The sequence below is a fragment of the Tribolium castaneum genome, chromosome 7 (assembly GCF_031307605.1).
Source record: "Tribolium castaneum strain GA2 chromosome 7, icTriCast1.1, whole genome shotgun sequence".
Lineage (NCBI taxonomy): Eukaryota > Metazoa > Arthropoda > Insecta > Coleoptera > Tenebrionidae > Tribolium > Tribolium castaneum.
The window spans coordinates 10,183,291-10,195,302 of NC_087400.1; the positions used below are offsets into that span (position 1 = coordinate 10,183,291).

At 31.9% G+C, this 12,012-nt stretch overlaps 3 protein-coding genes across 3 annotated transcripts in view; 1 reads left to right on the top strand and 2 right to left on the bottom strand.

Annotated features, from left to right (window-relative positions):
* The window catches only part of vap (vacuolar peduncle), a 27,694-nt gene extending 20,302 nt beyond the window's left edge, over positions 1–7,392 (top strand). Inside the window, exons 8-10 of the mRNA XM_961934.5 lie at positions 4–234; positions 3,679–3,963; positions 4,011–7,392. Of these exons, the coding sequence (XP_967027.2) occupies positions 4–234; positions 3,679–3,963; positions 4,011–4,289 (795 nt within the window). The 3' untranslated portion in view covers positions 4,290–7,392. The remainder of the gene's footprint in view (positions 1–3; positions 235–3,678; positions 3,964–4,010) is intronic.
* Positions 7,345–7,884, bottom strand: ksh (kish). Its single transcript, XM_008201396.3, has 3 exons — positions 7,747–7,884; positions 7,587–7,696; positions 7,345–7,538 (listed from the first exon to the last, which is right to left on the bottom strand). The coding sequence occupies exons 1-3, from the start codon at positions 7,747–7,749 to the stop codon at positions 7,433–7,435; spliced, it is 219 nt and encodes a 72-aa protein (XP_008199618.1). The 5' UTR covers positions 7,750–7,884; the 3' UTR covers positions 7,345–7,432.
* Positions 7,885–9,381: 1,497 nt separating this feature from the next.
* LOC655472 (protein takeout) lies at positions 9,382–10,442 on the bottom strand. Its single transcript, XM_962016.5, has 4 exons — positions 10,300–10,442; positions 10,007–10,250; positions 9,820–9,953; positions 9,382–9,774 (listed from the first exon to the last, which is right to left on the bottom strand). The coding sequence occupies exons 1-4, from the start codon at positions 10,355–10,357 to the stop codon at positions 9,473–9,475; spliced, it is 738 nt and encodes a 245-aa protein (XP_967109.3). The 5' UTR covers positions 10,358–10,442; the 3' UTR covers positions 9,382–9,472.
* Positions 10,443–12,012: the final 1,570 nt, after the last annotated feature.

Genomic DNA, 12,012 nt, shown 5'->3' on the forward strand with positions numbered 1-12,012 from the left:
TAGATCGAACGTGAAACTGAAACATCGACGCTATTCCGTGCCGCTTCGCTCAGTACTACTTTGATGGACTTGTATATGAGGGCGGAATGTAGAGGTTTTCTGCACGCTGCTGTTCTCGAAACCGTTTTGAGGCTGTTGGATAGTAAGCAAAGTGCGGAATTAAATCCGGCGAAAATGGATTCGTTAGATGATGCATGTAGTAATGCGGAGTTCTTGTTGCAAGTGTTGGATCAGGTAGGTAACAATTACTTTCCGAATTTGAATTCGCTTTTTTAATAAACTAAACAAGAAAGTAAAAAAATTTCGTGAAACTTAATGTTATCAGTGACTGCACGTTTACAGTTTAATGAATAATGAATGTTTATTCTCGCAAAAAGTGTCTCCTGTTCAAAACACTGGTTAATCGCTCAAAAAATCTAAATATAAGTCAGTTCTTTACACTAATTTATTAATGTGAAATTTCTTAAAATAAATTGGTTTCTGGTTGAAAAATGTGCAAAAATTTTGTTTTCAACGTAATTTTGTGGTTTATTAAAACCTCGCGGAAAATCTGAGTTCTTAATTTAAAAAGCGGAAAGCGTACAAATTTCTAATGCATCTGAAGAATTACAGAACAGTACATCGCTAGAAACATTCACTGTATAATCATTCAAATCCAGAAACGTTTACTAATAGAAACGTATTAGTCTCGTCTATTACAGTTCGTTACTAAAAACATCCAACTTCATAAACATTCAGAAAAGTGGTGACGGGACCTAACCTGATAATTCCATGTTAGCTAGCCTAACAGAGGGCACTGTTGCAGTGAGACATGGATTCGTACTTGTTGTTGAATAGGTCACAATCATAGGTCGGCCTATGATTCTGTTTTAAATTGTACAGGGTGCTGCATTTTGAATGTCCGAATAGGGGATCTCCGAAACTAAGAGGTTTAGAGAAAAACGGGTGACACATTCTCGGGCCCGTTTTTTGAGAAAATAATTTTAATCAAAACCACGTCCCGCTATCGTCTTTTGTTTTCGACTTATATAAGTTTATACATTTGATGTAAGTTGGCCATGATTCGGAGAAGAATACATAATAAAATTTCGAAATGTCGCCGAAAAATTCATCATTGCTTTTTTTAAATCCCAAACTTCATTTTCAATGTTAAAATTATTAAATGCGAAGGTCTCCTGTTTGATCACTTCTTGCGAAATTGTTTCACTAAGTTTAATTTCTTTATTGTGGATTTTTTTATTATACAGTTCTTGCACAAAAATAAATTCTTTGTCATTTTTATTCATTCACCTTGCGTATCTATTTGCATTGTTTATTAAGAGTCTAAATTTCTTCCTAATCTGTAAACTGGAGTGTCTTCAATATGTGCAGAAACCGAAACTGTAGTTCAAAATTGCAAACGCATAAAGTCAAATTTTCCTTAATTCCATCCCTAACGCGACGCTTGTGAAGGTTCTGATAAAGCAAAACATGAATGGCCGCAAAAACGCTTTAAAAAGAGAGGCATTACTGTGTTTCGTGAATGGAATAACGCAAAAACGCTTTAAGTAAATGAAAACGAGTCAAACGCCAAGTTAAGCAAAAACTCCAAATAAACAATATTCTTTCCACTTACATTTACAAAAATGGTTCACAAAGTCCGCCCTGATTTCTAAACGCGACTTGTCCTTCGACTTGGTGCAAGGTTGCAACCCTTATTCTAAAAAATCTGGAGCTGACGAGTTACTGCTGGGTACTTGTTGCCGTAATTTTTTCCACAGCCTCAAGAAGACGTTAGTCCTTATTCACATTTCACGCTTATTCCGTACAAAACAGGTCGCACCGGACATTTTTCGCGGTACAATGTGTGAACTCTTAAAACAACACCATCTGCACTTCCGTAACACTTGACCATATCGGTCATTTCAGGATTTGTATGATTTTTCATGATCGTGATCCGCTGACTCACAAATCAAAGCCGAACAAACAACAAACTAATTTGCACCGACGATAACAAACGTTTTTGCACCTTTTTTACGTTGTATGTGATAAGTTTTTCATTTCTTGATTCTTTTAAATGTAGTTACCAGTGGCGTACTCATCTTTTGTGCTTAACTTTACACAGCATTTTTGCTCTCATGTGGGCGTATCGCCCAAAATGGAATTTACGTGATGTTGCGAAATAGTCTGAAGACTATCCAGTTTACAGAGTATGAAGGAATTTAGACTCACCTTGTATTTCGCAGTGATACTATTTCACTTTTTCTCTTGTAACATCCTAGGAGATAGACTTCCTATTGGCGTGTGAACTAATTTTGAATTTGATCGGTTCTGCGGAATTAGTTTTTTTGAACTTTTCGAAATTACATTTCCATGTGTTACTTTTACGATAATACGCGTTTCTTATCTAGAATGAGGAAGTTTCCATTTTTTTGAAATTAATACCATTATTAGTCTTCATCATTGTAAAACTAATGGTACTTTTTATTTTTTTATATTCGCAAAAATAAAAAAAGTTATGAGACCTCAAAGTTCGAAATTTGACAGATCGCGCGCATTACTGGTCTTGCTAGGTGTGACGTCACGCGGCACAATTGACTCAGCCGCCCTCTGCTGCGCGTGGAAAATTCTATTCTTTGAGGGGCTGTATCTGGTTAAAATTAACATGTTTCCAAAATTATTTCGCTGTTCCTCAATTTTTTTTTTTTTCATTTAGCTATTGCACTCCCATATCTTTTATGGGTGTTTAACTATTAGCCCAAATAAAATAAATAAAATTTAGAAATCTCACGTTATAAAACCGTTTGATATCAAAAAATGAGAACCTTACAACTTTAAAAAACAGGAAAATCGTAATTTCGTATCTTTGAAAACTCTAGTTTTATAATTATAAACCACATCTACTTATTCATCGAGCAACGTATCTTCAAAAGCTTTGACAAATAAAGAAATTGTATTTCTGTTTATGCAAGGATTATATCTTTAGTAAGAAGTCGTTTGTAGAAAACTTATTTTTTTACATATTTTTTCTACAAAACATTTTGCAAGCAACGCTTGTTCTAGAAATCATAACAATTTCCATTCGTTAATATTGTTAATTTTTTAAATAAAACAATATTTTATTAATATAAATATTTCTCATTAATTAATATTTATTATTTATAAGAAATTGTAGAAAAAATCTGAAAAAATTCGAAGGCATACAGAAAGAAATAAAGTCAAAAAAATCGCAAACGCTGATTTTTGTGTGATTATTAAAATGGATTATTATTAGTTATTAGTGATTTATTACAGTATCACAAATAACACTTTTTTACCAATATTTATTTCTTTTAAGTCAATAAAATTATCCAGAGATCTTAAAACAATGCCGAAAGGAACAGCAGTATGTAAATCGCCGCTACCTTGTGAACAGTTTATGCCGCGTGACGTCATCAGCCTCAAAGCGGGACCGCTGTCAAACCGGCAGACAAAAAAGCTTATATTTTTGTTATTTTTAAAGCTACGGAATTATTTTTTTTTACATTCAATTTCTTGATTTGAGTACTATTATGTTGAAAATAAATAATAACATTTTGAAAAATTGGAAACTTTCTTATTTCACTATTCTAAAAATTAATGTAGAATGGTTCCATTTTGTACGTTTTTGTTTATGCACTGTTCTGTTCGTGCACACAAACGATTTTTTGTTTGTTTTAGGTCGCCTTGAGCATATTCATGTCGGCGGAGGCATGCCCCCGTTCAGTCCGCTACATTTGCGGTTGCCTCCAAAAGGCCGTGGGGGCAAAATGGCCCGATGAGCGCCACGTGCGCGCTCGAGTCGTTTCCGGCTTCATTTTTCTACGTCTTTTATGTCCCGCATTGCTCAATCCGAGACAATTCGGTCTTGTAAACGAACAACCGTCACCATCGGCCACCCGAAGCCTCGTCATGGTCGCCAAATGTCTGCAAAATCTCGCAAATTTGGTCGAATTCGGCGGAAAAGTGTGTCTTCTATTTCTATTTATTTGAAAACTAATTATTGCTTGCAGGAGCCGTACATGGAGGTGGTGAACCCGTTCATTTTGAAGAATAAAGAGCGCATGGTGGTGTTCCTGGACCACCTCTCCAACGTGCCAGATCCTGGTGAGCCCCGTCTTACGAGCAAACCTGATACTGCCAAAGAATTAGCAACTTTGCATCATATCTGCGTTGCACATCTTACCGAATTACAAGCGGTGGCGAAAGTCAATTCCAATATTAAGACTTTGGTCACTGTTACCGAAATGTTGGCAACACATAAACAAAAGTATCTCGAGATGATAAGATAGTAGTTTGGTTGAGTTCGGGGATTTACTGGGGGTTTTTCAAAATTTTTATTATTATTTTTTTGTACTTAAATCATCGCTCTCGGGGATTTTGGAGTGCGTTTAGTTGTTGATCCTTACGTAAGGAAACGAACACCACTGATTATGTTTGTAGGATGTGTACACTAGGTGGTTAGCATGTGATGTGCTCTCTTAGTAATCAAAATCTAGACTGTATTATTTTTTATTACAAGACTGTCATTAAAAAAAGTTAATTCTAAGTCAGTAGGTTGCCTAACATGGAACAGATAGTTATTAATCGATTTCAGTGTCAAACTCTATCCAATATTTTTATTTATTTATCGTACGCACACTCATTTGAGTGTGTTAACCACAGCTTCCTTCTCTGAAAATTGCAGAGTTGGGTCACTTTTTTATTAAAATGTTTGTGAGCAAATTAATTAGGTTCATATCTAATTTAACCAGCGACGTATTTTGAGTGCCATCTAAAAAAAAAAAATAGTTGAATACAGGTAACTCTGATCAAAAGAAGTTGGGTATATCAGTACATTTTAAAGAATATCAGCAGAAGCTTGAAAACTAATCTCATATGTGTTTTCTATGAAAATTTTTATTTTATCGTTTAGAGTTGTACTGGTTTTATATCTTCCAGTAAAAAAAAAACTTATTTTTTGTTAACATTTTTAGTTAAAAACATTGAGTCTCAATTAAATACACTGCTAATATCACTCTAACTAATTGGACATTTAAAAACGTTGGTTAACTTACTGCAATCCAAAATAAAATTTTGTATCGTCATTAAATACAACTTAGCTTGGTACCAAAAATCTACAGAAAAAAATGGAGTTAATAGAGGAAGAAAGAAAATAAAAATAAAGTGTTAGAACAGTACCATCTTTCAAAAAAAATGCGAGATATTGAGGAATACGAAAAAATAAAGCTTTTGGAATTGGAAATAAAAATTAAAGAAGAAATATTAACCAATAATAATTAATTATTAGGATGATAACTATTATTAATTTAATATATTTGTACCTGAGGGCGAAAACAGCTCAATATTTAAGACTAACTTAATACTTTCACGCCATTAACATACAGAGTGTCTCAGCAATGTGAAAAAGTCCATTATTGACCTTTAAATATTAGAAAATTAATTTTTTTTTTCGAGAGTCGTACATAAAAGCGATCGAAAAGTCCTTCTTTCAAGTAAGCTTAGAAATTAAAGGACGTATGTCTGCGGAACTTACGCCAAATGTCAAAGGAAAAATGTCAAAAAAATTAAGCAAATTAAATTATTGCTGGAATCCAGTGTTGCCCCATAAACAATTTACCATTCGGGTGTTATTTGTGTCACGAATTCACGGCATCTAACAGTTTACGTTTGAAGTAATTTTAGTTTAAATTTTGACAGCAGGCTGAACATCGGTCACACGTTCTCAAGTGATACGCCTACTTGATAAAAAGAATTTCTTATCGCTTTGTACTAACGCTCTGAAATTAGCTACAACACAAACTTATTTTTTTTTTAAATAGAACAACATATTTCTTCTAATTAAATTGAATATACATTAAAAAGGCGATTTTTACAATCTCTAATTAATATAAAATAATAACCCAGATTTTTATGGAATTCGATTTTTAAAATTTTCACGCCAGCTTCATCTTTGATTTTTATGATTCAGTGCTTTTTTTAAATTTCCACAAAAATGCGAGTTTTTGAAAAGCAATTGATTTGCAGTTTTAGTAGTCTTGTGCATATTTCTTAACTCAGATTTTTTTTGCCTAGATTTCTTAGTTATTTTCTATTTTCTATGCATTTTTTTTGTCACCAAAAACCACAGATTCAGTTTTTACAGTTTTTAAGAAATCTTTACAAACAGACTGATTTTCTTTATTTTTAGCATAAAAATCTGGCTCACATTCTTAAAAAGGTCACAAAAAATATGGTATTTGCTATAAAAAATTCATGTTTTAATAGATAAAATTATAGGCCATTTTCTCAATTTTTGTGCTTCTGAAAAGACCTCAGTAGGCTGTTTTTTACACTCGACAAACTTCAACAACTAGAACTTGAAAATCGGCTCATTTTTCTAAAAGAATAATGTTTTTAGGAAAATCTGAAGATTCTATAAATTGTAGGTAGCTCAAAAAATATTTTTTTATTTTTAATATCTGAATCCTAAACATTATTTTAAAACAAGTTTCCGAAAGAAACGTGTTTTTACTATTTAAAAAAACCGATTCCCTTAGCAACAACGTAAAATGTGTTAAATGTTCACTTTTAATAATTATTTATTTTTTGAAAAAAAAATGGACTGTTGTCGCTCTCAGGTACAGATATTCTCTTGCAGTTCTGACGAAGTGAACTCGTAAACTTGGAAGTAATTTTTTCTAGACGAACTGCCACTTCTAGTTATGTTTTATAAATACGTTCATGTTGATTTGTCCATTTTTGACATAAATTAACTGAAAAAACTAAATAACCTAACAAAGTAAATTTCCCGTAGTTTTTAAATTTAAGTGGAAATATGTTTGAGAAATTTATTTGAGTTTGTGCAAATTTGAAGTATAACGTCGCTGATTTCTATCCAAAAAATCTAAAATTGACTTAAGTGTTCCAACTCTCTTAAAGGCGTTGGTAATTTAAAAAACAGTTCGTTGTTTTCTTGTTTTCAAAGCGATTATTTCGCTTATTTTTTATCTCAGAAAATGAATGATACAAAGCTGGTAAATAAATAGCCACTGCCTTTAGATAGAAACTTTACTCAAAACTTTTAGGTGCAAGGAAGCTGTGGTGTTGACTGAGACGAAAGTTTCACATTTAAGACTTTCGTCTGCGAAGTATTAAATTCTTTGCTTCGTTTCTGAAGCACAGAATCTAATAAGCACCCCTATTTAGGATTAAGTGTTAAATTGAAAATTGTGTCAAAATTATAGTCAAAACCAAGCAATTTTGTAGCCTCTAAGTCTAAAACTCTCAGGTGATACATTTTAGATGTAACACTATAATTTTCAATTTAACATGATTTGTATGTAGACGAGTGTATACTATCTCTCATTGATATTTATATGTACTTTTATATTAAAATTTTATCCATTCACTTGACACTTTTATGACTGTTTTATTATGTACAAAGATAAGCGCTTCACCTGACGAATAAAATTGAAAATGCCATTATCAAACATGCGACAGCCACCCATGGAGACTTCCTTTCGCCGATTCGGGCGCACTTCCAGAACGTACCCATTAACCTGGAATTTTCAATCAATTTCAAACTTTCATCAATACCAAACACTTACCCAACTTTATTTCTGTCCATAATACTGGGGAAAAGCGACCTAAGGTATGCACAAGTGCAGATAATTAGCAAAACTACGGTTAGTAAACTTTGGAAGTTGAACAGGGCTGACTGAAATATAAACTTGAATTACACTAGAAAGTGAAATTTTTGTCATTTACCATTGTTTAAACTGATTCACACGCAACAAATTGGGGCTTTTTACTTGAGACAGTTATTCATAATAAACGGCAAAAGTGAGGTTAGGTGTGCCACCATTACGTGTCAATCGAATGGCGCCGAATTCAAAAAATTAAGAAATTCTGGATCTTAGGTATACAATTTTAGTAGGGATGGTCCGTTGTAGAGAGGTTTTTTTTACATTATTTTCCAATGCATTGTTACGTTCTAATAAAAACGTCCGTTTGAAGAGGTGACCGTTATCTGGAGAGGTGTCCATTAAGGGAGGTTTTATTGTATTGGGATCACACGAATTCAGAGATTGGTTTTTCAAAAAAATTATATTTACAAGTCGCTGTAGCAATGTTTTTAGCACTTTTTATTATTTCACTAAAAAATTCATAACTCGAAAGTTACAGGTAAAGATTAGTTTCTTCCAACGAATCCTATAGTTCATTTTACCAATAGTTATTTTTACAATTTTTCCGTTTTTGGTCGATTTCTGGTACCTGGAGCATTTATCGGGCAGTAACTCAAAAACTAATAGACGTAATCCATTAAATTTAATATCATTGGAAAGGTTTTTCAATAATCTGTTACCTGTTTAAAAACTATGAAAACGAAAATCAGTTGTTATAATTTATTCAATTACTTCAAAAAAATATTAATAACCAACTAATGTATTCTATACCAGGTGGTGCAACCTTAACGCGCACCAAAGAAAATCGCGATTTCTATAATTATTAATTAAATAAAAAATATTGCATTTTACACGCCTGACTGTACGTTCAAAAGTTATCTCCCCTAATTTTTTGGTAATTTTTCACTTACAGATAAAGATAATAATTAAAAAAAAGTAATTTTCGACCAAAGCTTCGACAGTAAGTGTTTTCTTGCAGAGTGTAACAATTTAGTTGCATTTTAATCCAATTTTTAAAATTAATAAATTAACAATTTGTAAATTTTACAACTGTCAGTTTTGACATTTAGTGACAGAATTCATTTGAACAGAGCGGCACAATTTTTTTTACATGTAAACTAATTTCAAAGTTAACTAGATGAGAATCATTTAAACACACATTGTACTTTCAATGAGAGATCTAATCATTAGTAAATAAATACTTTACAATTTTATTAATCTTATTTAAAAAAATTATTTGGTAAAATGCGACGTTGGCGTTTTCATAGTTTTGAAATAGCTAATATGCGAACACTGTCTTGAGACTAATCGTTTTTTTTTTAAATTGCTCTTAAAGTAAAAAGCAGGTAAAATGAAAAATCATAATTAAAAAACTATTAAAAATTTTGCAATGTGCTGGACTCCAATCGATTTCTCGGGTCATTTTACATTGGTTTATATTTTATATCAAAATACTACCATTTCTTCGAATTGCTTTGTCGAAATTGAGAAAATAAAAAAATTGGAAGTGAAAACATTACGCTCAATAATTATTACGCCTCACTAATTTTTTATTAAATTTTTATGATCACGTGCATTTTTTTTTAAGTGGGGAAAGACCCACTTAAAATATTTGTACCAGGTTTTTCGTGTTTTTCAATTTTCATCATTAATTCAGAAAAACAAATCTCTGAAGTAGAAAAAACCAGTGGATCGAATAATTAATATTGCGTACCCATACTTAGTAATTATGTTTAATCGTTCATGTTGATATTTTTAATTGATTTTATTATTAATTAAACATTAAAAATAGATACAACATGTGGAAATTACTGGTCAAAAGCTTCCTCAATTGACACCTTTGCGAACAAATTATTTAGAATTTGCTTAACGATAGATCCAAATGCTTGCGCATAACCCTCTTTGACATCGTCGAAAACTTGCTTGGAATTTTCATTCAGCACTTTGTTGATGTTATCTCCCAATTTTTTATCCCCATTAAACAAATTTTCAAAATTGAAAAACACAGACCCCGGCTCCAGCGCTACAGTAAATGTTGTGAAATGCATGTACGTTTTACCCTTCTTTTTAACTTGCTCGAAATTATAATCGGCTTTGACTTTGAGTTTTTCTGAAAACATAAATTAAAAAAAAATTGTGTGTGATAATATTTTACTAATTATCACGGTGCTAGGACCGCTCCCGGAAATGGGCAGGAGAAGGATTTTGCCATTCAGTTCGTAAGTACAAAAGACTTTAAGTTCGTCAATACGTCCGGACACATGTGCAACATTTTTCTCAAAATCAAACCTGAAATTAACAATTTTTAAGCCTGAAAATACTTCCTACAGGAAACCTATTACTGTAAGGTATCAGCCGATGTGGTATTGACACCGTAAAGTTTACAGTTTTTAAAATTCTGGTTTACATTTACGACCCCTTGGGAGCCTGCGGAAATTTTCATTTCGTTCACTTCCAGAGGATTCAAGTTTGGTAAGTGAATTTCTGGATAGTCCTTCGTTGCTTGCCTAACACCGATAAATCCAGCTTCTTTCAAACACTCGTCCAAGTTTGGATTTTTCCGATTACATATTTTGAAATTCGGGGCTACAATTTTTTTAAACACTTCGTAGCTCATAATTTTGAAGACACTTACGGAATTTTGCACTTCTCGCTACTGCGAATATTATTAACAATATCAATGAACTCTTCATGGCGAACGCAATATTTTGTGATAATTTTATGCAAATTTTCACGATTTATAGCAAATCTGGAGAAACAATTTAGTGTTAGCTGTAATTAAACAAGTTTTTGTAGTCGAATTAATTTATATTTTTCCGCGAGCAACCTAATTAACAAGCGTTAATTATTACTTTTACAATTAATTTTGACTTTCAGATGTTCCTTATAATATGTGCCGACGGCCTTGTCATCACACAGTTAAAAGGTTTTCAAAAGTTGTGAAAGACTACTGATATCTAAAACTTAGGATATGAAACGACGTACATATAAAACGTACCCGTCCTCGATAGTTCCGTAACTGTCACCAGAGGCGCAGTTGTTCCATTACCGTTCAAGTTTTTAGAGCAATTAATTTATAAAAATAATTGTAAATAAATAACGGTAAGCACAAGGTGAATAAAAAAATACAGGCAGGTAGAGCAGTAAATTCTCAATTGTAGGAGATAAAAAATAATGCAAAAATTACATAGTAAACTATATTTAAAAAAATTTCAAGCGTTTATGAATTTGCACTCTGCCCCATATTTTTCAAAACGCTGCAAATACGGTTACGGATACAAGAAAAATGTCAGGAAGAGAGTTTTAGAGAAGTAAATTTCCTTTAAAAAAGTCCGCGAGACCATATACCTATCTTCAACCATTTAGGCCATTTAGTCATTCAAAGACGCTCAAGCGACGGATTTCCTTCAATCAAGTGTTGGAAAGTGAATTTAAACCTAAACCGTTGAAGATAGAAATAGAAAATAAAAAATAATCATAAGCTTTCTAATGGTATAGGGTTTATATAGTCATTTAAAAAAATATCGAGATTTAAAAAAAAATTACCAAGAAATTTATTATTCTAAAATCTGATAAGTCAAATGGTAATTTATTTTTTGATATGTACTAATGTGACTAATTACATCAGTAATTTAATTATTACTTGATATATAAATAGATTTTACTCATCCAGTATTAATAATAAAATAAGAAAAAAAATTTTTTGAATACTTTAAGAAATATTTCTAATTTGCTATACAAACCGCATATCGTTAGAAAGCTTACAAAAAATGCTTTCGATACGTGTAAAGAAATACATGGTGTTCTCTTTGAAAAAATGAGTTATTCAACTTCTTGCGTTTTGGCACACCCTGTACATTACCTGAGTGTTTCAAGTAAAAGTCGACTAGTGCTAAAACTACAAGATATTCTGAGTTTTTCTGTTGCAAATTTATATTCATAGGCGACTTTGCAGTGATTTTTCAATAATTGTTTTTTATAACCAAAAAATTTAAAAGAAAAGAAAAGAAATAGACCCATTATAGTTTATATGAAGTTACATTATTTTTTTGCGTAGAATTTCTATTTAAAAAAATGTAACTTTGGTTTACCACACTGTATACAACACCCTGTGTATAATAAAATATTTTGAGAACTTAAGAGGCTTCTAAAGGCATAGAACAGCCCATAAAACTTTGATATGACGATTAAAAAATGATTTTTTGAAGCTAAGTGAAATGCCCAGTCTATTTTAGGTAAAACTTGAAAAATTCAGATATTGTTTGTGAAAAACTTGTAGAATACGTAAAATGAACTGGGATTTGCTTGAACAAACTCATCTTTTCCTGTAGAACTGTAAGTTTTCGAG

Excerpts from the sequence above, each read along its gene's own strand:
- ksh (XM_008201396.3), bottom strand. Across the intron at positions 7,539-7,586 it reads ATGGACAGAAATAAAGTTGG|GTTAATGGGTACGTTCTGGA; the intron begins GTAAGTGTTTGG and ends TGAAAATTCCAG.
- LOC655472 (XM_962016.5), bottom strand. The coding sequence starts at position 10,357 with ATGAAGAGTTCATTGATATTGTTAATAATATTCGCAGTAGCGAGAAGT. Across the intron at positions 9,954-10,006 it reads ACATCGGCTGATACCTTACA|GTTTGATTTTGAGAAAAATG; the intron begins GTAATAGGTTTC and ends TGTTAATTTCAG. Across the intron at positions 9,775-9,819 it reads TCCTAGCACCGTGATAATTA|AAAAACTCAAAGTCAAAGCC; the intron begins GTAAAATATTAT and ends TTATGTTTTCAG.